This window comes from Cuculus canorus, chromosome Z (genome assembly GCF_017976375.1).
Source record: "Cuculus canorus isolate bCucCan1 chromosome Z, bCucCan1.pri, whole genome shotgun sequence".
Classification (NCBI taxonomy): domain Eukaryota; kingdom Metazoa; phylum Chordata; class Aves; order Cuculiformes; family Cuculidae; genus Cuculus; species Cuculus canorus.
Window position 1 is genome coordinate 47,020,444 of NC_071441.1, and position 27,677 is coordinate 47,048,120.

A 27,677-nucleotide genomic window follows, 5' to 3' on the forward strand; every position below is an offset into this window, starting at 1 on the left:
GAGTAGCCTCTCTACAGGGAAAATTGTGATTACCCCTGGCTCACCATGGCAGTTAGAGACTTCTAGTCCAGCAAAATGGACTACAGCCTCACAACCCAAAGCATACCACTCTTTAAGCTGGCCCTCACCCCAAGTCATCAGGTTGGCATAGAGACAACAAATGGACTGGGAAAAAAAAAGCACATGAGATTTTTTTAAATGTAGATTATACATCTTAAACTGTTACTATTTTCCCTTCTCATTCATCTTTGAGTCCATAGGAAACATAGATGGTTTACAAATGCAAGTTTCTTTGGACTCTTGCCTATGTGCGGGTGTAATTCTGCATGGCCTGGCTCAGGACTGCGATATTTGGCATTTGTTTTGTTTTGGTTTTCAGAAAAGCCTAGTGACTTACTAAATAGTATTGAGCAGATAAGGTCTGAAATCAATGTTCTAAATAACTGAAAGTCTGCCAAAGAATAGAATGCTTTACTTAATTGAATTAAATTTATTTTTTACATTGGCTTGAGAAGAACATTTTCTTGGAGCAAAATTGAAATATCACTTAATTTCAACTTAAACCAAGTAGACTGAATGCATTCTGCCAGAAGATTTTCTGGGTCCATGCCCTTGTAATTTCAGCTCTCAGGAGGACATATTTCCAATTGAAGATACACACACGCGCGCGCGCACACACACTGAGTCTACTTTGCTGTCTGTTCTGCATAACAGCACATGAGATTGTAGGAAGACATTGTATTAATGGTACATCTGGATGACGAAGAATTTTAAAACTACGAAGTCAGGACTGTCTGCAATAACGTGCATAGATGCAGAGCCCTACCCTAAGGAGGCAAAAGGTATGTATGTCCCCTTTGCCAGTGGTGATCATTAGCCATCCCAAGGTCTTCCAAAGTAACTAGCAGTTAGGGGTGCCCAAGCTGACTCACTGCAGAAAAGCCTCAAAGGCCTCAAAATCACAAGCCCTTAAGTCTTACCATGCTAGTCACTCAATTAGGGAGTGTATTAATAATCTTGGGCATAATTCTGTAGCCTATCAGAATAAGCAAATTATAGATGTGTTTGCTCTGGTGTGAGTGGGGAGGGAATGCAAAATAAAAACCCTGCAATTAACAGCAAATTCTGATCGAATCATAATTCTACCTAACTGAGAACCCAGAATATGGAATAATGCTCTGCCAGCATAATCTCCGTGGCCCATAAAAAAATGATAAACTCAGGATTTGCTAAGTGCTCTGATTTTGCAATAGGAGAGATATTTTAAAGCAAGGTAGGTGTTGAGTGTAAGAAACACCCACTGAATAGTGTATGCCTGGTGGGAAGTCTGCAAGAGCTACCTTCTTAACAAGGACCAGAGCACAGAGCAGGATATGTGATATGGCTGGAAACAAAACTCACAGCCTAGCCCTCCAGTGCACTGCAGAAGCACAAGGCTGCTATAAACCCCATCTACTTGTAATTTGGGTGCTTGATACTTGCTTTGGCTGGAAATGGAGCCAGGCCAGAGATGCAAAGAGAGTGTTTCTTTGTCCGTTTCAACCTTTGATTACTTGCTAATAGTAATGCTCTTGATATATCCCAATTTTATTTTTGGCTAGGTGATTCCTGAGTACTGGCTCTTACACGACTCCCAGAGGAGATGCTTTTATCAATAGTGACCTTGCAGACGAGGGGCGGTACAAGTGGACATGGCTGAGACAACAGCCATACCCTGCTACTCATGTGCATTGTGGCCTGTGGCACGTCATATCACACCTCTTTTCGCTTTGTCTTTTTGCCTTTTCGTAGGAATTGCTTCATGAATGAAAATGTCTCCTTCAGATAAAACTAAGATACTAATATGATGCTGGTCTCATTACTGCACATTAACCAGTTGAGCCAAATAAGACAAGTAAATTAAATATTATAAGATAAAACATAGGTTTTGGGATCACGGATTTGAGGAGCTACCAGAAAAAAAAGTGACTATCAGTACTAAATAAGTTTCTAACAGAAAAATACTCCTTGTGACAAAACCTGGCAGTTAAACATTGTGTATTCTTCCCCATATCCAAGTAATTTCTGTAACAGTTTTGTTCATGATGGTTCCACAGTTACAAAGGTGATATCACTTTTATTTCAGAACAAACTCTGCTTATTATTGAGAAAAAAACTATAAAACTGTCAAACTCAAGGACATCAGACAAAGGAATAAAACATACCGTGAGACAAAACCAAGACCTACTCTTCTTCACAAAAGGAATCAGTAGCATTTTTTCCTCGTTTTCCACTCTCTTTATGTCACTATTGAAAGAAACCCTTCATAGGACTCTGATGCACTGTGATCATTTCCTCTGTGGTATCTGATTCCACCGCAGGAGAAGAACAGGACCACAAATAGGATAACTCAAAGTCAGTCTGAATTGTATGATAACAACCAACCCCAGGGATTTACTCAGTTTTCATATACAGAATATTCAATTCTTTGCTGAATATGGAAAAAGAACTATCCTCCCACTTGGGATATTGGACATAAGCTGAATGCTCTCCTTGGATATTTATTGATTCTTACAAACAACATATGTATGAGCAGAGGAGTGCTGTTTAGTTACAGCCACTGCTCCAAGTGCCTTGACACTGTTGGGGAAACAGGGAGAGCTTGCAGTCACTGAGAGAAACCACAGCATAGTCCCTATCACCATGGCTCAAAGAAGTCCTACTGCTCTCTACATTCCCTCAGCTAATATATGGAACAAGCTGTTGTTTTCACACAGGCGAAACACAGGTTTCACCAGGCATGTACACACCTCTTCTGTAAAGCCAAGTATCTGCTGGACACCTGGGCAGAGAAAGGAGCTGAGGTTTTTCTCTAGGAAACCCTCCACCTTGTGCTGCCACAGGACCAGGACTCTGGAGCCCACCACAAAACATTCCTGACCCACTAAATACAGTTATGTCACAGATTAGCCCCAGCCTGCCCAATTTCAGCAGCTAGAACTGAGCAGCTGGGCTCCCAATTCCCTTCTACCCACGCCCAGGAAAAGAAAAATGAGAGGAAAAAGACTTGTGGGCTGGAAACTAAAACTACAGTTTTAATGAAACAATAATAATAATGAAAATAATTAGAAAACAATAAAATATATACAAATATATACAAATATGTACAAATATATTAAATCGATGACTATATGTCAGTACAAATGCTGCAGAACAGACATGAGAAAGAGTCTGAGGCGAGGAGGGAGCTGGGCTCAGGAACTGGATTCAGGAATGCATGGATCTGGGATCAGGACTGGACAGACAAGGTCCTCACTGGACGTCAGCTATTGCAGAAGAGACCAAGACCCTCATGATCTCTCAGTTTTATACCAAGTATGATGTATATGGAATGGAGTAATCTGTTGGTCAATTTGGGGTCCCTTGTCCTGTCTACCCTTCCCTGCATTTGTGGCCTTTTTTGGTTACTATAGGAATGAGTATAAGCAATGGCTTTTCTGCATACCAATGTCCCACGTTGTCACTTATAGAGTGAAACACTATCTGAAAAACAAGCAGTTAACTTTCAGTGAATGGAGTTAATTAGATGAGACTTGGGTGAAGATAGAAAGCTAATTCTGCTTTAGCTCAAACTAGAACAAGCTACATCACCTGTGCAAAGATATTAAGGGCAGAAACTTAGAGATTAGAGGAACAGCCTCTGGGCTTTTGCACCTCGTATTTGTGCCTAAGGAAACCTCCTTATGACTCCTTCTACTGCCAATGTCGTAGGTTGTGAACTGCTTGATGTCAGTGACTGCAGGAGGAGCTCCAGCAGATCAACGCCTCTGAAAAACAGGTTCCTCCTTTAGTAAACAGAGTCTGATTTTCTGGGTGAACTCAGGTTTCAAAATTTTTTGTGTTAGAAGACCTTCTCCTGCTCTTTTCAAAGACAAATAAACCCTATCCCAGCCCAGATTCGGCTTTTTCTCAGTGATTTGCTCTGCGGGACTCAGAATGGTATTTTTTAACAGGGGATGCCCTTTACCATTGCCCATGAAACAGAAGAAAATGATGACAAATAGACTTTTGTTTCTGGGAGCAGATCCTACAATGCACACTTGAAACCCTTTTTAGGCAGAAGCTCTTATTTCCATCACACGAGTCTGTCTGGAAATCCTAAACATCCTCTGCCTCCTCTGGCAGATGCTGCCAAAGGCTTCTTGGGATCAGACTCAAAAAAACACCCTGAAAGTGGGAAATAATGTCCACAGCCTGTGAGGGTTGTAGGTAGCAACTTTTCCCAGCAAATGTTTCCCATACTAAAGTTGGTGCTACTCTGTGTTTCAATATTCAGCAAGTTACTTTCTTAAAATAATGTTGTCCAAAAATGTTTAAGACAGTAGCAATACTATATTTAACAACACAGCGATCCACAAATCAAACTAATATTAAAAAAAAAGAAGACAATTCATGCAATATGGAGGGAAAATGTGTCTTACAAAAAAGTACAACTGTTGTTATTTTATCTTTGCAATTATGCATTGGACTGAAGCTGTGATTTCAAGGTGTTTCACACTACTAGAAAACCAATGATTCTACAGTGGGTTTGGAAAACCTCATCAGTCCTCTCACAGCCCAGTAATCTGGTGGAAAAAAAACAGCCACATCTTTCCATTAGAAAAGAAGCAGACTGCACATTGTGAAACTGCACATCCCCAACTCTGTTTTAGGTCTTCCGGGTTTTTTTTTGTGTGTGTCTTAAAGTTTTGCTACACGTTCAGCTGAAATTAAGTTTTCCTCTCAACACAAGGTGAACCAAGCAGTAGCTGTAGAAGCTTAAGACAATTATTTTTACAACTGACCACTGATTTTTAAAAATTACATCATTTGGATGCCTGATTTGAGACACCTTAGAGTGTTTTCATTTTCAAAAGATGCTGAGCGTTTGAATAGTGATATAAGCTCCTATTAAGATGTCTCAAAATCTGGACAGCCTCAAACTGCTGATTTTTAGTTAAGTGCTCACCATTTATAAATGACTAACTGAAAATGCTGTCCTCTGGGGTGCTGTAATTAACTTCTGTTTGTTTCCTACTTGGAACCAGACCTACAGATACAATGTAATGACCAGGTCTTGAAAAATATCTTCATTTAAAATACAACAAACAAGCAGAGAAAACAGTGAACCATCAAAAAATATTGTTCACAAAAGAGTAACTTTTGTACAGTGGCTCTGAAAGAAAGCATAGGCACTGCTGCTTCAAGAGTTCTTAGTCTCAAAAAATCAGTGTCTTTTCTCCTAGCTATGCTTGATAAGAAGGAAAATCCATGACATGTGCGTTGCTTCTTCCAGTGAGGAAAAAGCTGTCCACCACCTCTTTGCTTCGAAGACCTGGAGGTGGTAAAGGAGACCACTGCTGCCTTGTTAGCAGAACAAGGCTGTATTCATCCCAAAAATGGGACTGCACAATGTGCAGTCATCCTCAGGAAGAATTTCATGTCCTATCTTTCCACTTTTCTCTCTTTTTGAAAGCAGATCACCCTCTCCACATCACACTAAATCCACTGGGCAAAACACTTTCTTGGGACGCTGGCTTGTGAGAGCAGACAGATTTACTGGTAAGATGTGAGAGAGACAAGCTTCCTGGAAGCCTGAATGTATGAGACAAAAGTAAAATTTCCACAGTGTTCTAACTTCACTTTCTTCATCAGCTTTGGGACAACAGCCCTGAGGGAGTAAAGCCCCCATCCTCCACTGCTCATGATGTTCCCCGTGCCACTGACCTCTTCCTGGGCTGTCAGGTAGAAGGGAAACTTGGCCTTCATCTGCATCAGCGGCCAGTGTATGTACATTTAATTGCAGAGGAGGCGGTATGGGCAGAGCTTGTGCTCTTTTGAGTGCTTGTGGTATATCTGCCTGTAACACCCACTCACGTTCACTCTGTTTTCTTGCTTCATGCTATCTGTTCTGGCAAAACCCAACTTGTTCTGGGAGTCTTTGAGCAATTCAGTGTCACCAAATATTAAGTCAGCATGCTCCTATAAGGTTCACGTGTTCCAATACTGGCTGTTGTATTTCACCACTGCGGACACCAGGGCTGTTATATCCCAGGTATCCCATCCTCCACATCTCTCCATCTTCCCACCTTCATCCGGAAGGGAGAAGTAGGCAACATTGTGAGAGCAGGCACAATGACACCCCAGCCTCGCTCAGGACTTTAAGCTTGACCTTGAGCTTTCTGGTGGAAGAGCTGAAGGTGCTGCTGGTGATGGAGAAGACAGCACTGGCATTTTCAAGAGTCTGATCCAAGCCTCATCAGATAGCATGGAGGGATGTGGCTAAAAAGTCAGACCCGCCTATTTTCTTCACAGTGATGTAAAAGTCCTCTAGGAGTTCATTGATCTTCAGTCCGGTATCTGGAACAAGAAGAAGGGGAAAGAGGTGTCAAGGTATTTCAGGGAAGGAAATGTGTTGCAGGTGGGAAAGACTCACTTAGAGCTCCTCTATGCTCTGCCTGGAGAAATCTGCAGCAGTCTCCATGCTTCCCCAGAATTTTGTTTCTGGGCAGATTTAGAGTCCTAGAAAGAGGCTACGTGTTTATCTAAGCAAAAGAGATGAAATGAAACCCCGTAGCGTAAGAACGCTAAGACAGACCAGATATGTTTCACTGCCCGGCACCACATTTGCACTAGCTGTAGAAATCCAGATTCAGAAGAAAGAAGCCAAATTCCTAGGTTTTTTTTTAAGTGAATGAAGATTTCAGTCACACTATGTGACCTACCATGTGGTTGTACTACTCTGTACTTTTACATATAGACACTTTACAGGGAAAGAGGGAGCAGCAGCAGCTTCTCCTTTTGGCCAAGAGATGTCAGTATTGCAGACAGACTGCCAGTCAGGCTGCATAATGCTATATGCCAGTGTCTTACATCAACCTATCAGAGCAACTAATGAAAATGTGAGTGGGGCTCTTTCTACTCTGGCCCTTAGCTACAGTCTTTATTTTGGTGTGTACACTGATTTTACTAGGAGTTCTTTTCTAGGGAAAAGTCCTCCAATGCTGTGACTTGCAGCAGCTAGCTCTGAGAGCAGAAATCATGTAAACAGTATGCCTGTCCTTAGAGTAACAGCAGGAAATCTTGTCACATGGCAGCATGGGGCCAAGGTTGTGTACAAGTATTATGTATATGGCAATCTTTAGTACCACCCTGGATTTCAAAGCTACTAGCTCAACCATAAAGGCAACAGGGTGTGAATTAGTAAGTGTGACAGCTTTACTAGGAGAAACCTGGAAAGCCCTCAAGACCACAGGGATGCAAAGAGTGTTGAAATCCCATCTCTTTTCAAATGTTATGATACCTTCTTTTGATCAGGGGCTCCCACCACTGAAAAAAAAAGTATTTTTCTAAGTTTTCTGACCTTAGTGATGACCATGTAATCTCTGAATCCTTTGGTCATGTTGCAGTATCTCCACATGTTAAGTGCATAGAGGGTGGCCTTGGTGATGTTGGGGCTCACTGATACACAGGTACTTGATGTCATCATCAAAATAAAAGGCAGGAAATTTGTTGAGCTTAGTTGAATACACTAGAAAACAAGCAAAGAAAGGGGATAAAAAAAGTTTGTCCTAATGACGTGCTGCCCCCATTTCTGGCTTAGAGCAACTTTGTGGTTTTCAGAAAACATGAGGAATTTAAAATCATCACTTCCCTGATGATTTCCCATCAGCTCTGTGCTGAAGACTCAGATTCTACAGGGGAGGCATCAACATGAAGTCAGCCTAAGGCTGTCACAAAGCTGCAATGTACTGCCATACAGAGTTAGTAATAGAGATGGAGCAGCACAGCATCTTCTACCTTACTGCAGAAGTAGTGGGAGGATGGCAAAAGTTTTTCCGTTGTTAGTCATCTCAGGAGCAGTGGAAAAGCTCATTCCCACACAGCCCGATTCTGTGCTGCTGGTGTGTCATACCATTACATGTGTCTGTGCGAGGTGGATTGGCACTGCTAACCAAGTAGGATTTTCCACTCATGCCCACTTTCTACTCTCTGTTAGGCACAACAGAATTAAGTCCTGTTGCTTCAGTGGACCAAAGGCAAATGCATCTTGATGAATACCATGACTTAAGTGAAGACACGCAGTGTGCATTTCTTCAGCATCAGCCCCACAGGCAGGAACTGAAAGTTCCTGAAAGAGGATTGATGGAGAACCTTTTTATAGATGTTCAGACACTTAATATCCTTTATGAAAGAGTAATACATTTTTATGATACCACTATAATTTTATTATATCCACTATGCTTTAAGTCTACTTTCTCGAAGGCTGAAGCTAATGGATTTTGCAGCCCAAGGCATGGTAGCTGTGAAAGTTTGCTCTGAATATCCATGCACTGAGCTACTGATCTCCACGGTGACCATCTCAGCCCAACAGCAACCATCTCAGCACAGCAGAGAAAGGGTAGAGGTGGTACACTCAAGAGGAGGGATACTACAGTTTTCTCCTTCTGATCTTCAATTCTGCAGCTACAGAGATAAAACACTACACAGAAAGAGGAGATGATTTTGAAAAGAGGTTTCTATTTTTTGCAGCTTTTTGCTGTTAATATAGCATACAAAGGCAAAGGAACTGCACAAACCCGACTGAAGAATCCACTGCAAACAAAACAACCTGGAAAGCTGAATAGTTGCATCATGTATGGGCTAACTCTGAGCTCTGAACACTTCTGCAGCAGCAGTTCTCAGTCTGTTGTCTGCAGACCCCTGACAGCCTAGGGTCTCCTCCTGAAGATTCCAAGAAAGATCACTCGAAAAAAGTGTGCTACACAGAGGGCACATCTGAAATCACACATTGCTGTGTGAGTTTATCCAGGGGCAGAGGTCTCACAAACTGAAGTAAGCCTTTCTTCCTTCTGTCCAATACAACTACTCAGTGGACAAAACCAGGACTTCTCTCCAACTGAAAGGTACGCTGCAAGTATTTTTTTCTGAACTGAATTGTGTTTACAAACTTTGCTCATGACAAATGATCCTCCTCTGTCTCTGCTGATGACCACTGCTTGTGATGCCTGTCAGTCACCTTGCTCTCCTGCTAGCCCAGGGGTAGTGCAGCAGAACAAGTGGAAGTTCCTCTGGTCAGTGGCTTCACAAGCTCTGTGAGGTATTAGGTGGACAACTCTGCTAAAGAAAGGCCAGGATGCTTATGGAAATGATGAGCTGTTCAGTTGCTAGCAGTCTCCTTGACAAGCATTTGCCCTCTTGAGCCCTCAGGCCTTTCTGCCACCCTCTTGCAATAACTGTTCAGGCACTGTTTGACCACTGTCAATAAGCAAATCTTAGGTCAGTTCTCCATAAAGCCTTGTGTTTCCAGGATATTTGTTTGCCCAGCCCATGGTATGGTAACATCCATCCCCACACTACATTTCCCCACAAACCGCCTACTAGTCTGCCTCTGAAGTTGCCATCTCATGAGCTGCCACTGCTGGCTCGCCCAAGGACTACTTCTGAGAGCACCAAGAGGCTTTGGGAAACAGCCTTTTTTGGAAACAGCTCTTAGTCAAGAGCATAACCATACCATGTCATTTGTCCTGGAAGATTCATCATCCGCACTGAAGTTCTCGTACTCCAATTAACTTCTGACAGGCCTCAGTTTGAAAATTACAGTGGCTGTTGCCTGCATCACAGTATTACTCCAGTAATTTATCGAATCACAACAGCAGACAGAGACTTAGATTGCTTCTGTCTTCCCAAAGCAGTATTTATCACATGCTAGGAAATTCAGTCATACTTCCTATTTTCTCCAAATTCCAGATTTTACAAACTGGAGCATCTGGTTTGAGCTGAGCTCTGATACTTGACAGTACTAACAGTAACAGGCTGTTATTATTGCTACTTCAGTCCTGAACTGGGACAGCAGGTCTAGTGCTGCACTAGAACAGGATACACAGATGGCCATTCAGGGATGTTTCATACCTTATGTATGATGATGACCATTAAAGTCTATATCACTTCTTCATTTTCTTCTTATTAGACACCTTGCTGTAATAAATGCAGAAACTTCAAAAATTGTCATGAGTTACTTAAAGGCTTGAAAGTGTAGCCAGACCAGAAAGTGATGGCTACTGTGAGCGTGAGTCATAGCATAACAAAATAAAAATTAAATGAAATTATGGTGTTGAGATGGCAGGCAGGTATCAGCTACTGTAAGGGTGTTGTATTACGAGAAGGCTAGAACAAGAATTACAGTTTTCCAGTCCCGCGGGAAACATATCAATCTTGCTTCTCTCTCTCTCTTTTTTTTTTTTTAAAGCAGCATAATTAATATTTGCTTTTCTTTGTCCAGAGTAAACAGTTTATAGCTTTTATTCTTGGACAGTATAGATGAGTCCTGCAAAAGGCTGGGATCTTGGTTCAGAAGTGTATCAGTGCACAGGCTCTGTTTAAAGATATGGGTATTTCCATCCTGCCCTCAATGCCGGCTCCAGCAGCTGCACATCAGACCACAAAGCTCTTTGTCTGACGTTGTTTGTCAGCAGCCAGATGATGCTCTAAGTGTTTTGAATGATGTCTGAACACCTCATGGAGTACTTGATAGAAGAGTTGAGACACTGCCAGGTCACACTAAGAAAACCTACACCCTCACCAAGCATGGACAGGAGTTCTCAGTGGGATCAGTCAGAGAGAATTTGGAACAGCATTAAACAGCCAGGAACACAAATCTCATTCCCAGAAGGTCCTTGCAAACGCTGGTGCTCCGGGTTATAATCATGTCAACACTTGCAGGTTCTGGATCAAGTCCTCCAAGAGTGACTGCATTTTTAAGTGTGTAACTTGTAGGCTACCTGTGAAAACAAGCAAGTCCTGATTCCGTACCACTGTAGGTATGGCACAAATAACTAATAAACATAGAGAAGATACTGAACCTCAGTCTCAGAGTCCTACTCCCTCACCTATAATACACTTGTGCTTCCTTCTTCCTGGAGGCTACACAAGGGCAACGGTATGCGAGTATGCAGCACCTCAACAGCAGTAACGATGATTCCTTTGAAAAAGTCACCTTTGTGTTCAGTGCACCTGATGCCACACTTGTGGCAGAAACCCTGCAACATCACAGAGAATGGTCATCTGCACAGGCACAAGGCCTCCCGCCAAATTTCTGTCCCTGATGTGATACACTGCAGAGGAAAAAAACAGTTATAGTTGTCACTGCTTGCCAAAACTTGTACACGCCCTACATCCTTGCAGACAACCGTGCTATTACCTGATAGTTTGTACGTACTACATGCCAGACCTTTCAAGTTGAAATGCACATGGTAAATGTCTGGAAATGTAATGCTCTGCTCAATGCTAAGGCCAGGGCTTGCACCATTTGTGCATCTGGTGAGGGAAGAAGAGGAAGGTTGCCAGCCAAGTCACTAAGAAGCCATTAAAACTGGTGAGGTCACAGATCTGATTTCTCTTTACATGGCTGCATTCTTCCCCTAAAGCAAAGGCAGCTCCTAGCACAGTGGCTTTTGCTGTTCATGCTGCAAATTAGCAGTCACTGTCTTGGTGGTACAACATCAAAAAAGCAAAAGATTTTATTTATCCTCCCTTTACAGAAGCGAACGTACCAACCTCCCACACATCTACCCTAGGGAAAGAAGATAAAGGTCTCTGCTATATCTGGATTCTCCTAAAATCCTCAGATTCTACTCAACTTTAACTGGCTTCTACTAATTTTTGTCCTAGTCCATGCTGCAAAGATACTGACATGTATCACAGGCTCCTGGCAGGTACCACTGTTGTCCAGAAAGTGGATTTTAGATGCTGTTTAGAGGCCACCTGGCTTTCGGGAGGTGAGCAGGGACACAGGGAGCCTGTGGTCCCTGCTGGCTTGCAGGCGCCAGCACCAATATCTGTTCTTGTCTGTTGAGCAGTCTGATGACCACATTTTACAACTGTGTAACCAGTCTCTCTTCCAGAAAGGGCTGCAGAACAAAGGGGCTGAAGGACATAGACAATGTGGAAAGGTGACGCCCATAGCAGATGGCATTGTATAGGACACAGTTTAGCTGTCTGTTTTTTTAGAATGGACAATGCCTATCTGCTCAACAGTTTCCTCAGGCAAACCTCTGAATGTGAGAACATCTGGCCACCCTGGGCCTCCAAGACCATTTTGGAGTGTCCATCACATACAGATATCACCTTCCAAATGCAGATGAATAGCATCACCTTGTATTATGTATTTAATAGCTTCACGGCTAATAGTATCCTGTCTCCTCAACATTCAATACTTCTTCCAGTCATTTCCTCGGTATACATTCAAAGCAGGATCTTTTCCAGTTCTGTTTTCCTTTCCATTTTGTATGGGGACAAGAATAACTAAACATTGCAAGTACACGAGGAGCTCTGAGGTGAAAAATCATGCTACACTCTGACCTTCTGTAACACAGTTGTCATTCCATGGACAGCAGCTCAGTGGAATTCTGTTGGAGCTCTCAAGGGATTTTTCTACTCTGAATATTTTTCTTTCACAGTGTAGGGGCTTTATTAACCTTAGTTTTCCGGTCTTTTCATTTTAATACTTCTTGAACACAGAAAATTCAGGCCTGCCAAGCAACTGCCTTAAATGATGCATATCCTTAGATGTACATTTAATTTTATTCTAGATGAAGATTAGAACAAAATTATGTGGACCTTAGTGATGAAATTCTAAGTGTGAAATAAATCACTTCAAGCTGAACTGTGTCTTGGAATCAATGTAACCAGATCAGATTCAAGAAAACTTCTTTAATCCAAAAAAGCTCTCAGGACGCCGACTTTCAGTCTAATGAAATGAGATTAAATGAACACATGGTTCAAGTCAAGCTTGTCTGTAAGTACATTCCTGAGCAGGGAAGGACTTAAGCACTTGTTTAAATATTTTCTTGAAACACAGAAAAATACAGGTTACAACAGCAACTATTTCTTGGTGAGCCTATTTGCACTCTGCTAATCAAAATGCATCACAGGTCCATGGGAACTTCCCAGCTATGCTGATACTCCTACTTGAAAACCATAAGAGAGAGCTGTGCTTTTTATATACAATGATGTGCTTTGAAATGCCAAGTAAATTATTTTCACTTGATTAAAGAAAGCAGCCAGCTTTGCAGAAACAGTTTATTATATACATGAGACTTGGTTGCTACACCTAGTAACAGACAAAACACTGTGAATAAAGCATGCACTTATCACAGACATCAATGACTATCTTGATTACTTTTAAGTGGTCTTTAACTTTTTAAGTTTAAGGCTGTACCAACACAAATGAAAAAATAAGAAGTCACACTACAATAGTAGCAAACACCGAAATCAACTTCTAATGCAGCAGAACCGGACCTCTTAAAGGTTATCATAAGGGAATAAAAATGGATCTGAAGTGCAATAAAAATCAGAATACCTCTGGAATTTGCAGAACAGTAAAAGTGAATGTCATACACCAATTAGCACACAACTGAACCCACTCTTTTTAAAAGCCTAATTATCTGACAACTGAGCATGGGAAGAAACTCAGACACCATTAAAAAAAATAACTCTTGGTTTTACTTTCTTCTTATTGAGGGTGCTATAGTACTCAAAAAGCATTTTTCAAGGAGACATCTGACTAAGCATGGCAGACAGCAGTACAACATATGCTTGTTTACTCCATCCCCAATTAAAGAAGAGTGCCTTGCATGAGGAAGAAAAAAACCTCACCCATAACAAAATACATTCTCAACTAGCACAAGCAACAACTTTGCTGACCATACTGTCCTTCACCTGTGAAGGACCTTACCCTGTTCAGTTCTTAAAAACACACTGCAGAAGTAGCAATATGGCATCCACATAGGTCAAAACTTATCTAGCTGGTAATTAAAAAGATTACCAGCCCTGGAAACCCAGTTGGGGATCTGGGGCTCAAAGTAGGTTAGGAAATCTTTCTCATGTATGGCAGCAAAGCCTTTTTGCTCATTTTTCATAGGTCCTTGTGCAACTCCATAAAGAAGGGAATTTGAGGACAACATGATTGAACAGGTAGCTCTGAAAATGGTCTGTAGTCGACAATTTTCTCACATTTTCAGAAAATTACCTAGTAACCTCTCCCCCTTAGGTATTCTAGACTTGCAGAGCTTAAGGCGTTTAAATGTATCAAAATACTACTTCTCCTTAATAAACCATCGTATACATAATCTCCCAAATGCAAGGGCAAGAGATCTGTGTAAGATGCCCTGTGTACACAAAACTGCGTTTTGACTCGAAGATATGTAGGACTGCTCATGCTAAGATCTCTGCCTTAATTACAGCTGATTACAACTGGGGCTTGCAAAGGGGTCTAAAAAAAGCTGCGTTTCCAAATTCCACAGGGGATTGGATGGAAAATTCATTTCTAACTCCTTTCAGCAGCACAGCCTAAAATTCCACATTTTATTTCTAAGGTTGTCCTGCAATGTAAAGAGCTTCAGACAAAACGCAATTACAAGAGCAATTACAGTATTGACAACACATACACTGAAGGCATCACAGTGATTGGAAGGTGGTTTCTGAACCAGCACACCACTGCCATCAGCCAGCTTGTGTCTTGGAACCAGTGAACCATTGTGAAATGCAAACATATGCCACTAGAGCATCTGACTTGCCACAAGCAGCAGGCTAAATCCTAACACCAGCTCTGCACTCGAAGAAACATAACTGCGTTTCCAGCACGCAAAGTGCTAAATAAAGGATATTAATCACTTTCTGGGTTCAAATATAAGCTAACGAAAATGCACATATATCTAGCATTACAACAAAAGAGAAGATGGGGAAAACAGCTGCTGTGCTTCAATAATCTGATGAATGGTTTTGGCTAGTTGGGTCAGCACATAAAAGCTACGAATTCTAATTGGTAAGAAAATTAGTGCAATAGATGGGACCATAGAAGCTCAGATCTAGCTATAAATAGAAGAAAAGCAGGAAATACTGCTGTGTATCACTGCCCTGCATATTTACTATTAGGACCACATAGCTAGGAGCTCTGCAAACTCAAAACTCTTGGCTTATACTAGTGGAAGCATGTGTTCATGTGTAAATGGCTACCGGACAAGTGAAACAATGGAGAAACACATTGTATCAGGTCTCAGCTGGCTTCTGATGTGGCAGGAGGAACCTGAAGAAGCTACTAAATTTAAAAGGACGATAAAAGAACCTAACACTTCTGAAGAGAGCCCTTTTCCCTCCAGGAGATAGGAACTGAGGTGGTGCAAAAGGCTTCTAAGTATCCCAACCTCTTGGCGAAAGTTTAGATCTTAAGCTGAGATTTTCAAACTCATCAGTTTGTGGGGAACTGGCTTGCAACCTACTACATGGGTCAATTTTCAGTGCGCTTTGGGCTGTGCCCTTTAATATTGCTTTTTGTAAATATTCTGGATATCACAGAAAGGAGCAGTTACCTTGAAAAATTTGGCATTAACATCTTTTTTTGGAAGTATTTTACATTACAAGGGCTGTAAATTGTCTTGCTGGGGAACAGAAGTTGGTAGTCTGATTTGAAAAGTCTTATCAAGATGTGTCACAGCCTTTCACCTCTCAGCAGAGATGGAAAACCAAAGGTTAGTCTTTTTTTTTTTCCACACAAAATACTATTTTGAAGGACAACCTAGGTATAGTTGACCAAGCCTAGGTTGGGAAAAGTGCTGGACACCTTGTATTTCCCTCCTGACTGTTTCTGTTGTATGATTACAGTACGGTATGATTTCAGCCTGTCAAAATCTTATCAAAATCAAAATCAAAATGAATACATGTGTATTTGCGATACTGCCAGATTCTAAGCAGAGGGTGGAAAAGGAAATGAAAATACAACGTCAGAATTTTGATAACAGGGCTTGCCTGCCATGAAAGTAGTTGGAAAGAAAAAGATAAAAATCTTGGGCTTGAACTTCATCCAAATCTCATTTGGCAGCAATGTGTGGCTTCCGTAGAGGCAGAACAAGGACTGGAATCCACCACTTGACCAGGCTGACACTTGTTTACAAGAGCAGGCTCTGAAATGTTATGAGAGCTAACAGTTTCTTATGGTAATCATCGGAATGCTTTCATTAAAGACATTTTAGCATGCTCTGCAATGACATGAACAGCCTTGGCTAATCACTGGATCATCACCAACAGGAACATTTGGGTACCACTCATTCTTTTGTACCCCTCACATTCATAGCTGGCAGACTGCTGCTGTTGTGGGTGTAGCGGGGGGAGATGGCTTCTTTTTAGCTATACTAAATAGGGTTTCTTTTCCAAATGAAAACTAATGAGAAAACACTTTAAAGAAAGATGGAGAGTTGAAGTTTTTTTAACATTTGCTTTTTTTAAGCTTCAAGCTGGTAAGTGATCATCTGTGCAAAACAACATATTAGAAGTTTGCCACCTCCCATTTACCACAACATATTGATTCCTTCTACTGAAGGCACTAAATACTGCCTTAAACCAGGAAATGAACAGCAGAATGCAGCATTTTGCCATGACACACAAAAAAACCCCTAACTGGCACAGCTTCATAGTACAGTTTTCAGTTACCTAAAATGGTGGTGATTATAGCAGCAATGGTTAGCATTTTTACAAGTACCACATAAATATACAAATGTCAGGCCATCTAGAAAACATGCAAAATTTCAATGGCAACATCACTGAATCACACGATGCATAGAAGTATTATTAATATTATTATTGTTAATATTTGGCAAGACAGCAAATATTTTTCTTATAAAACAAAACAAAAGAATTAACAAAATCTACTTTTTTACAACCTGTTCTTAAGAAAGCTGAGTTGTCATTAAAGTCAGGGAGTGGAAGTTAGCCTTATAGAGAGGCTTAATGCTGAGAATGAATTGGTCATTCAGGAGAATTCACATTGTTAGGTGGAAATTTGGTTACGTTTAAGCAAAAAATGTTTTTCAGCAGCTGTTTTGGGAGAAACAGTGCTAATCTTGTCAATTTACAAAATGGGAGAAGACATATCTACATCAAAAGATTAGAAAGATTAAACACTGCATGCAGAGAAAGATAAAAGCCTTCCTTCAGCTTTTTCTCCCTAGTACTGCTCACCATGAGACCAAGGGAAGTCATAGCAAAAATGGTTTTCAAAGCCAAAGTTAAAGCCAGCAGATAATTAAAACAAATGCAAAAGATTTTCTAATTCCAGTGTAAAACAAAGTAGGATATTGAAGGATAAGGATTACGCTCGCCTTCATTAGAAAAAAAGACAAAAAATCCATTGTTTGCCAGCTTTCCTACTGCCTTTCCACTATCTTATAATTTCTTTTTCTTCCGATCTTGAATAATTTGATTTATGCTGATGGATCTCAGATAGATGGGTCACGCTGACAAAACCAAACACTGACAGTGCAACTACAGCCAAGCAATGTCCTTTCCTGCATATTTTAGACCCATTTGCTCCTGTGGGGGACTAGTCACGTGTTTAAAGCTACGTGCAGTTAACAGCCCGAGCTGGCTGGCAGCAGGTGGCACAAGCATGTATTTCTCACAGTGCTCTGCAGACCTGGCACCAAATTCTCTACAGCAGCAGCACCATCTGGCTTGCAGGCACCGACATAAATGGGAGCAAAGTCAGATTCTTACCACCTTGCAGACTCCACTAAAGCGTTTTATGTCATGTTTTGTCTGCACATCCCTGAATGCTTTGGGTATTTTTGCACCTGCATTTCACATCCACTCACTCAGGGACCCAGTCTTTCAAGATGCTTACAGATAAAGCTCCAGCAGATGGCAAAGCTTGCAAGACCTGAACCATAAGCACTATTCAGAAAACAAAGGCCTCCACAAAGCCATTTACACTGAAGTCATTGTTTAGTGCACCTTCACCCTCAGAGACACTAGAAGATTAGTCTTCCTACACAAAAATTATCAAAATCCATTTGAAGCCAGTTACTATTGCCTTGCTTTCTATATCTATATTTTACACCCACTGCTGAGGTAAGAGGCTGAAGTGCACCTCCTGCACTGGCTTCTTTTCAGGCTGGAAATTTTACTTTATTAAATGTGTGATAGTAGAAGAGAAGGAGGAATCCTGGCAGGAGCAATGGTGGGCAGACCAGGGACTACATAAGGCTATGTGTGATTTAGGCCAGATGAGAACATTTAAGGAGGGCAGTTTTGGCAAGATTACAGCTTCAGAAAGCAGATAAAATTCTAAGCATGAGGAATGTTAGAGAGTCATCTTTGTTCACAAAAATAACAGCTGAAGTGTCAAAGATAATACCTGTAAAATTAATTTTAAGAGTTTAGTCTTCTAGTATAAGTAAGACTAATCCAATACTATTGTCCAAAACATTTTATGTTTTCTTCAGTAGTTACCGGAAAACCACAAAGGTGGATTCCTGAAGCATTGTGAAGGTGCTATAGATCTCTCCTCATTCCCACTGAAACTCTATCCCACTGAATTTCAATGATAGTACCTACCTTCCCAGTCTCTTACACACTGTGAAGGAAAACTCTATCAATTACAAAAGATCAAACTAAAATCTGAAAAGGTACTGATTTTTTCAGATGCTATTGACTACTGTGTAATGAATACCGACCACAAGAATAAAAGATTAGGCAAAAGCACCCTAATCCCTTTGAAACAGTCAGTCCATTCCCAATGCATGGACAGCTAATTTAATGGCATTTGTATAATAAAACAATTTGAATTTTGTCTGCATTGCCAACTAACATAAACCTATTCAGAGAGAAAACAAAGAAAACAAATTCCTTGCCTGAGACAGAGAGTCTAGCAACTGTGTTAAAACCCATCAGTTCATGTAACAAGCAAAGTTTGGGCCAAACATCTTTCCCCCCATCAGATTAGGAATTAAAGCTTTAGACATCAGCACTGTTTTGAACATGTTCGAGTGAACGGCTACTGTCAAACTCCTCAATACGCTCACAGGTGTCTCTAAGCTGTGGGTTTTTTATCTTTCCAGCATTTCACTGTTGCAAATCCCGGTCTGCTGCTTTCGGGAAGGGTTGAGGTGCAGGAGGACAACTTCGACAGAGCTTCGCAGGGCCCCAGGCAAAGACAGCACAGTAGGGAGGAACCTGGTTTGCATGGGTGGAGCTGGTAGCAGTGCAACTATGCAGCTTCCTGGGCACTCAGAGAAATCTGACTTGTCTGCAGAAGGACAGCTCAATCACCAGCTGAAGTTTTGTTGCTGTGAAAAAGGTGAAGTAGTGATGTCCCTCCTGGCCCTTAGCTTTCCAAAACCCTTGGGAAGATAGCGTGCAGCCTGACGTGTCCATCATAAGCTGTCCATAGGGAAAGCACCATCATCTTGTTGTGCTCAAGACCTTTCCCGTTAGTGGTATGCAGATGCTTGGCTGACAGGGGTGTCCTCAACAAGCTATCCCCAGATTCTCAGTTTTTGGAGAGTGGTGCAGCAATACCCATGCTGGCTCTGCACAAAGCCAACAGATGTGCCAGGAGACAACAGATGATACAGTACTGTCCCCAGCCACCAAGGCACGTCCAGTGCATGGGGACCATCAGCAGGAAGTGTAGTTCAAGTTTTTTGGCTAGGAATATAGCCATACTTTATGCTGAATTGCCTTTTTTCCACACTTCTCAGAACTGAGAGTGCAGATCCAGCACGCACATGAAAGCACAGAAAGAAAAGAAAATAAATCATCTCTCTTAAGAATAAGGAGAGCAATGCTGCCATCTCTTCACAGCGACGTTCAGCAGGGAACACTCCTTAAGAAGTACAGACCCACTTCCCACCATATTTCATAGTGAATGATTGAGTCCTTCTCAACCCTCACTCAGAGGCATGAATTGGCTCATTTCAGGCAAATCAAATTACATTTCTGTGTCCTGTAAGCTCTTCTCCTTCCCACACATTCATACTGGCTCTGGGAATTAAGGGAGTCAGGGGGGTCCCGATGCCCTGTTCCCCATGCCACACGAGATGAACAGATTTCCACGATGAAGTGAGCCCAAAAGTAATGTACTGTTAAGGACCAGTCGTTTCAGTCCTATTTTAAGAATGTCAGTGGAAGGCCAGACATGGGCCTGCTCCTCTACACAGGAGTGAATTTCATTTCATGATTTGAAAACGCTCTCCCAAAAAGCAGGAGAGAAGAGAGGAGGAGAGTGCTTCCAGCACAAGAGATGTAGTATCACACGAACCCCAAGTACCCAACATGAGGTGGTCCACCCTGAGCACATTATCCCCAAAGCACAAGGTCACTTAATAGGCAGGGAGGGACCTCTCAGTCAAGAGCTGCCCTGCACAAAGCGCTCCCCTTGCCACATGGCGCAGATGCCAGGAGAGGTAAATATTAGAGGATTAGGAACAGTGAGAGGAGCAGGGGTGTTGGGATGGGGAAGACCATTCAATCACAGTCACTTGCCGCTTACTGTCAGGAGGAATGATCAGCCCACACACCATGTGTGCTAGTCAGGTCAATCAATGCACTTAATGGGATGTACTCAGACATGGTGACAAGAAAGGGTAAGCATGAGCTGGACAGGGAGGAAACCTAGTGCAACAGGAATCTCAGTTTCCTTTAAGGCTGTTTCAGTCCTTAGGGCAGCCCAGGCTCTACAGCAACACAACACCTTCTCTTCATGATCCCCATTTTCCCACCCCACACTGCTTGCACAAACTGCAGAACAAGATCCAGTCACAAACATCTGAGAAAAGCACGCATAGTAGTAGAACATGTTGCTTGCATCTCATTTTCTACACAGCTTTCTAAGAGGTCAACTACACTGTAGAGTGAATACCGGTGAATAGCTTCTGAAAACAAAACCACAAAATAGCTCGAAAATACTGATGTTCTTCATGAAGGAGAACTGCAACAGAGACGCTGTTTCCATTGTCACAATGTCCTATATGTCAATAGCCTGGCTGTTGCTATCATAGAATTATTGCACTATGCAAATGAACAAGGTACGTGCCATTATTTTGAATATTCCTTCTAATTTAGTCTACCATGTAGTTCACAACAGTATTTCACTCTCCTACAATTAAAAATACATTTTGTGGCATAAATACACATTTGAAAATTAAACACCCAGTTTGCAATGCCCAGATATCAGACTTCAGTTCCAATTACTGGCATGAACAAATGTACACTGTGCAAACCCACAGTATCATAAATACATGCATGAGCGACTAATAAATCAGAGCTTAAGCTGTTCAAGTGCTCACAGCTCTGCTTAGGTAAATGTGCAATCACATGAACAGATCCAAGTGCACTGCTGCATCCAGAACAGTCCAGTGACATCCATGTTCAATCCCCATCTTTGACTCTTGATTTGGAGTCATGAAAAGGCCACATGGGAAAGCCTGTGCTAATAGTGGTGCAGACTCCTTCTTGCTGTGTGCAGGCCTGTGCATTTTGACGGGTTTCCATGGCTGCAGGAGCTGAGCCAGGCTAACAACTTTGTGAAACTGGTAGGGGAACATTTTCCTCCATCTCCTCCACTGGCTCTCCACCACAATTTGTGAACAGATTCAATTCAGTAATGTGATAGAAAATTATCCCTTTTTGGGCTGCATTTTCTGCTGGGCTAGTGAGTTGAAATGACTCACTAAAGAGGTCTAACACCAGACCTAAATAAGTGGCAGGAAAAAAGTAAGGGAAAAAGAAATGAAAATAAGGGAGCCCCATTTTGGAGCCATCTACCCCCATCTTATGGTAATCACAGCCCTACTGTAGGATAAAAGCTCAGCTTTTACCATCGCAGTACAACATCAACAGAGCAGAGCTGTCCGACAGCAAAGCCTCACAGCCTTTTGCCAGGTGCCCTTATGATTTCATGGGAAAAGGTAATCAGTATCGAGAGCCTTGGTAGAAGACCCCAATCCTTCACTTAGGCAAAGAAGAAGGCTTGTAAGAGTTGGCAGGACTAGCCCCTGGCCACACTGGCACCACGGAAGCACCAGGGAAGCTGCACACTACTGCTGAGCGATTGGAACTTGCTGGTGGAGCAGTAATGGGACGCAGTTAAAAGCACCTGAGTCATCAACTGTCAGATAAGGTGCAGCGACTGGGACACTCCCAGCAGCATAAGAAAATCCCATGAAAGTGGTTTAAATCAGAAGTCTCCTTCCCAGTGGGTTAACAGCCCTCCCATGGTGATTCATTAAGCTGTGGTCCCCCTACCCGGCAAGCAAAAGTTGCTGATGTGCACTGATAAGTTAAGAGTGTCAGAGACGTTGTCTCACTCAGCACATGGTCTGGACGTTAGCATAAATCATCCTAAAGCTGTGTCAAACAACAATTTATATAATATCTGGAGCCAAGAAGCCACGGGAAATCCTTTTTATGACCTCCAAACTCAAAACACAGGAGTGCCTGTCTTTTTCTTCTGCGTCACTCTGAGCATTTGTGGCTCTTACCAATGGAGCCATGCTTTGTGCTGGTTGGGGCTAAATTACACGGCAGTGGTGCGAAGTAGCATTTCAAAGTCCTGCTTACAACATGGCATATCCACAGTCAGTGATTCTGTGATATGTCTCCTCAGAGACAAGAATAATTGTGGAATTACCACACTAAATAGCCCACACAAAATAGCTCGGTCTGAAGCAACTTGCCTAAGGCATACCTGTGGGAGATGTGAATCACTGCCAAGCTCTGGGCTTGATAACATTGTGAAGCAATTTGGTTATGAGGTCTGGTTTCCTGCCTTGTGGGGCTTGAAGTGAGACACAAGACAGCCACACCATAGGGTGGCTTCTTTTCCCTATAAGCTGAAGGCTGATCTTTGCAGCAAAGAAAGGTGATTGGGTAGGAAAGGAAAGGTGGAAAGTGGATATGGCACAAAAGCCAGCTGACACTCAGCCTTGTGTTTCAGTGCAGGATAGGCAAGGTGGGGAAGCAAGTCAGATCCTGCAATAGGTGCCAGTGTGAAGTGCTGAGATGAGTGCCCATCGGGGAGAAATAGAAAAAAAAGACTTTCCTAGAGGTTGGCTCCACAGTTGAACACTCATCTGTCACCCCTAGGGAACATCTTGGCATAGGACCTCTTGCAGTCTAGTAAATACTAAGGGCAGCTGTGTGAGTCATCAGTGGGAAACTGCAAATAAATACCACAGAGAGAAGCACTGGCCTTGTAAAACTATTTTCAACTATATCACATTAAAAGCACTACCATGAAAAAGCAAGGCTGTGCTAACAGCAATTGGATGTATGGCCTCTTCTGGAAGCTGGGTAGCTGTCTTGCTGCCTGCACCCCAAAACTTTTGGTGCTTTCCTCTCTTTCACTGACAAGTCAGATTTGCCATGGCACCGAAAGTCACAGACACTCATTTCAGTAGTGTCATGATTTGTTTTCAAGCCCCAAAGTCAAGTCACAGAAGCACAGCTGTGCAGTGTGAATGACTGCCTCTGCCCACCAAGACACTGCCTACTCTACAGCCCCGAAGCACACTGGCCAGTAACTCAGAGGCTCCAGATCTGGTGGTTACACTGCCACAGCATAAAAGACCCCAAGGACAGCCAGCACACAGGAAAACCAGACTTTGTACAAGCATTGCTACGTGTAGAGCACAAAGAGATCAGAGCCAGGCTGCATCACCTGCAGGAAGCTTCAAAGGAGGACAGATGTTTATAATAGTGGAGATCTCTGCTCTTAGACCTTCTGACGGCACATCTGCTACCTATCCCATCAACAAAACATTCCTTCAATAAGGCTTAAGTGAGCTGCAGGCATTCTGCCACCTCCCTCACACACAGGATCATTTCATCCTAGCAACACAGACAATGGGTTTTAAATAGTGCCAGGCAGGTTATTTTTATTTCTGTCCGCTACCTTTGTTTCACCCTTTCTTTGGAATTAGTGATGATTAAAGTCACTGCACAGTGGCAGATCTAAGGAACATGAAGGATATGAAGGAACGTGAAGGAATAAAGACAAACAAGCATAAAGAAACACAACAAAAAAAACCAAAAAAACCAAATCCCTCACTAATAGTTTGATCCAACACCCATGGGAAGTCAGCTGAGGCTGACTCTTTCGTTGACTTCACTGGGCATTAGACCACCCTCATCATCCTCATCATGGCTCTAGAACACCCTAGAAGAACACAGACTAAAGTGAATTACTTAAGAAGTACTGTACATAATTTTAAAGGTCAAGAATTATAATCATTCACTGAAATACCGAATGTGTTAAGTGTTTTTCCCACATACTTAGAGAAGAACAATTAAGCTGCAAAGTCGAATCCTGAAACAGTAGTACTTATTATTTCAAGGCTTTAAGAACCAATTCTGCCTTCAGATGCACATGCATGTTTTTCACTGTCTGCAACAGAATTAGATTATGTCTAGCTGATTTATATTTGTTTTCCAGTACTTAAAACTACCTAGCCTTTTCATTTTCTGTAGTAAATACTGTTACAGTCCTTACGCTACTTTTTTGAGGATTTCAAATATTGGCTTAAGATGCATTTGATGCAATTTTTCTGTTTGGGATAAGATTGTGGATTTTTCTGGCCTGTTGCATTCCCCAGAGTACTGACAGAATGGCTCTAAGTCAATAGATTTTACATTAAATACACACAGTGACAAGATACTAACAACCTGTGCTTAAACAGTTAAAATGATGTGTATGACAGTGGTTTTCCCATTACGTTTTTGCATACTGTTGAAAACAATATTTTTTTAGTCTAAAGACCAATAACATTTTGATCACAGAAAATCATCAAAAAAATAGAAGAAGTTAAAAATAGCCTTTAGCTGACTTCAGGACTTCTTTCCCATCTGGCATAAATAAGCCTCAGGAAGCAAACCAAAACCAAACAAAACTGTTGTAAATGGTTTCATGAACTTACATTGATGTATCTCTTATTTCTTGGTCTTGCTGATCAAGAATAGGCCAGCAGGTAAGAAGCAGCAGCCAGTGATAAGTTTGTGTCCTCCATGCTGGGAGGTCATGTTAAAATAAGAAGTTGAAAAATGCTTTAAAATAGAATTGCTACGTAAGCCTTCCTGGAGATTTACACTCACTGATGCGTGCATGTTAAAAAGGGTATTTCCAGTCTATCTTGTGTTGCCTGAGAACCATTTTTGTCCTTTTAAAATCTGCATTTATATTATAACCCATAAGTACCTTCCATTTTTTGTATTAACACTATAAATACTATGTTAGTGATACTAAACTATTTCTATTGACTTATTTGTAAAAAGAAAAATATATTATATATTTATATATTTTTATAAACTGAATTAGCACTGGAGAAAGGGCTACGGGGGAATAGTGTACAATCACAGTTGATGTGTATTATTGGGCACAAATTCAATGCCTGAAACAAAAAGAAGAAAGCGTTCAAATGATATTCCTCTTTCAAGTTGTATCAGAAGAAGAGTCATAGGACGCTGACACTATGAAGTTGCCAGTATTGGAGTGGCTTGCCATGGACTGGGCAGCCTGCTGGCTTAAGTTATTGCAGATCAGCACCAGCTGGTTGCTCTGCGCTTCTGAGAGAGTGCTACAGCTCTGGTAGACACTGAAGTTGGTCTTCCTGCCAGGGATGTTGCCTTTCTCACACATCGTCTTTACCATCTTGGCAAGCTTGTTTTTCCCCAGGGCTTGGCAATTGTACCAGTGAAGTGCAGCCAAGTTGACAACAGGTTTGATGGACAGGTAAAAAGGTGCATCCTCGTAGCGCATGGCTGGAGGCCGCCTCTGGGCATACTCCTTGTAGTCTTGCACAGGACAAGTCTGTGGCGAGTGCTGGGTGGCATACACCCGGGAGTCCGTCCCGCCTCTCTTGCTCTTGGCATTGACGTCTCCGTTGTCTGGCCCCATCCACTCCAGGTACTCCAACCCAGTCTCTGTCACCCGCAGCCGGATATCTCCCCACTTGAGGGTGGACCCATGGAAACCTGTGCAGTGTCCAAATGCCTTAGTGTTGTTCAGCCAGACAAGGTTCAGCAGCCCTTCAGGGTTGTACCGACTCAACAAGCCTCTTTTGCGCAAAATAAGCTCATCAGCAAAGGTGAGCTTCATGGATTTGTGTGGCTTGTTTCCTTTACCTTTACACCTCAGCTCTATCTGCTTTTGCTTTAGAGCTTCCTGGGACCTCTTGAACTCCTTATCCCTCGTAATACTGTATCCATACCTGTGCTCTTTCAGATACCGCTCTAGCCCACACTGATAGTTGGCCAGACTGTTTGGCTCGTATTCAGACCCATCCTTTTGTCTGGCATCCACAAAGAAGGAAGCGAGGTAGGCATCAAGCTCTTTACAGGGTATGACATAGATCTCTCGGGTCTCAGAGGGGTACTTGGAGATGAGGAACTCTCGGAAATTGCGGAGTGCTGTCTGTGTGCTGCGAATGGTCTTCTCGTTCTGCTCCCTACTGAGCTCTGCTGCTCTCTCATCCTGGTCTGGAAGAGGGAGAAGGAGAAAGACAAAAGAAAGCAGAAGCAGTGAGTTTGTGCAATATGCTTCTCCCCCAAACAAATTTCCTCAAGAAGGCAAAAAAGAAAGAAAAAACCCTAAAATCAGTCTCACAAATAGCACTGGAAAACATTGTTACATACCTGTCACATGACTGAAAAGCCATGTGAAACTTCAGTTTCACAAATGATGTACTAGAGTACGACACAAAACCGAAGTGAGCTCCTCATGACATTGGGGCACAGATTCGTGCATGAAGATTTGTGGAAAACAGTGAGATTAAAAACAATCTGCTTTTCAGAACAAATGCAACGTAGAAGGTTTTTCTGTTGTGTGCAGGGCCCACTCTGATTAATAAGCCCATTCTGAATAGCTTCATTTGTGAAACCAGAGGTTGTACTGGTTCCAATTTTTTTTCTACAAAAAATAACTAGAGCATTATACTTATGACAGTAAAAATTATCTTTAGTCAGACACATTTTTAAAGACTTAAATATAGACATATACAGTACAAAATAATGCAGCATATCTTAACAAGGGAGTTGGCAGGTAAAACAACTACAGAGTAATGTGTAATTTACAAATGTACAAGAATAAAAGAAATAGTTAATATGTTCACATGAGAATATATGGAAGACAAACATGATTATACCATCTCTCTACATAATCAAGCTGTACCTTGACATGGATGTACAATCATGACCATTTCTTTTCATTTTGCAGAAAAATCTAATTCTGGAAACAACTTTATGTTGCTCTTTAAGGCTGTACTCAAAGGTCCTTACAATCAGTGACATATCTTGGCAATATTCAGATGTTACCACTACGATGGTTGTACTACTACAGCTCATTTTTGTGCTGATTGTAAGATAAGCATAAAAAGGAAAAGCTTTTAACATGCAAGTCATGTGCTTACCTACAGACTGTTTTCTTGGCATATGCAAACTATCCATCTGTACAAGGAAGCAACTCATAAGCACATAGGTAGAACGTGACAAACTTAATGGTTTTTAGAAAATGAGCAGGAAATGCAAAGAAGGAAAAATTCAAAGATTTGATTATTCTCTGCAATTGTGAATGAAACATTATTTTTTCTCTCTTCCACTTAATAAGCAGAAAAGGGGAAAAAATAAGTATTTTTTTGGTCTATCTCATACCCATACATTTTGGTGTCCTTTCAGCAGTGCCATAGTTACACTTGCTAGGTGTTTCCCACCCAACACAGGCACTACAAAGTAGTATGAGACCAGGTGAAGTTCCCACTGTCTATCATTTAGGCCAAGCTCATGTCAGACCATATAGCACACCCACGCTTTACAGCAGTGCTCAGACACTTTCTCCT

General features: G+C 41.8%; 1 protein-coding gene across 3 annotated transcripts in view; it reads right to left on the reverse strand.

The window, feature by feature from the left end:
* Window positions 1-513: 513 nt before the first annotated feature.
* KIAA1958 (KIAA1958 ortholog) overlaps window positions 514-27,677 on the reverse strand; it is an 81,147-nt gene continuing 53,983 nt past the window's right edge. Inside the window, exons 3-5 of one of the 3 annotated variants that reach the window (XR_008447795.1) lie at window positions 24,765-26,322; window positions 7,382-7,549; window positions 514-6,378 (exon numbers count right to left, since the gene is read on the reverse strand). Coding sequence is in view for 1 of the 3 variants with exons in the window: in XM_054054271.1 (XP_053910246.1) it covers window positions 25,277-26,322 (1,046 nt within the window). In the remaining 2 variants the exon portion in view is untranslated. Of the gene's footprint in view, window positions 6,379-7,381; window positions 7,550-10,832; window positions 26,323-27,677 lie in introns of those variants that run through there. The other 2 variants (XR_008447796.1, XM_054054271.1) reach the window with 2 other exon arrangements.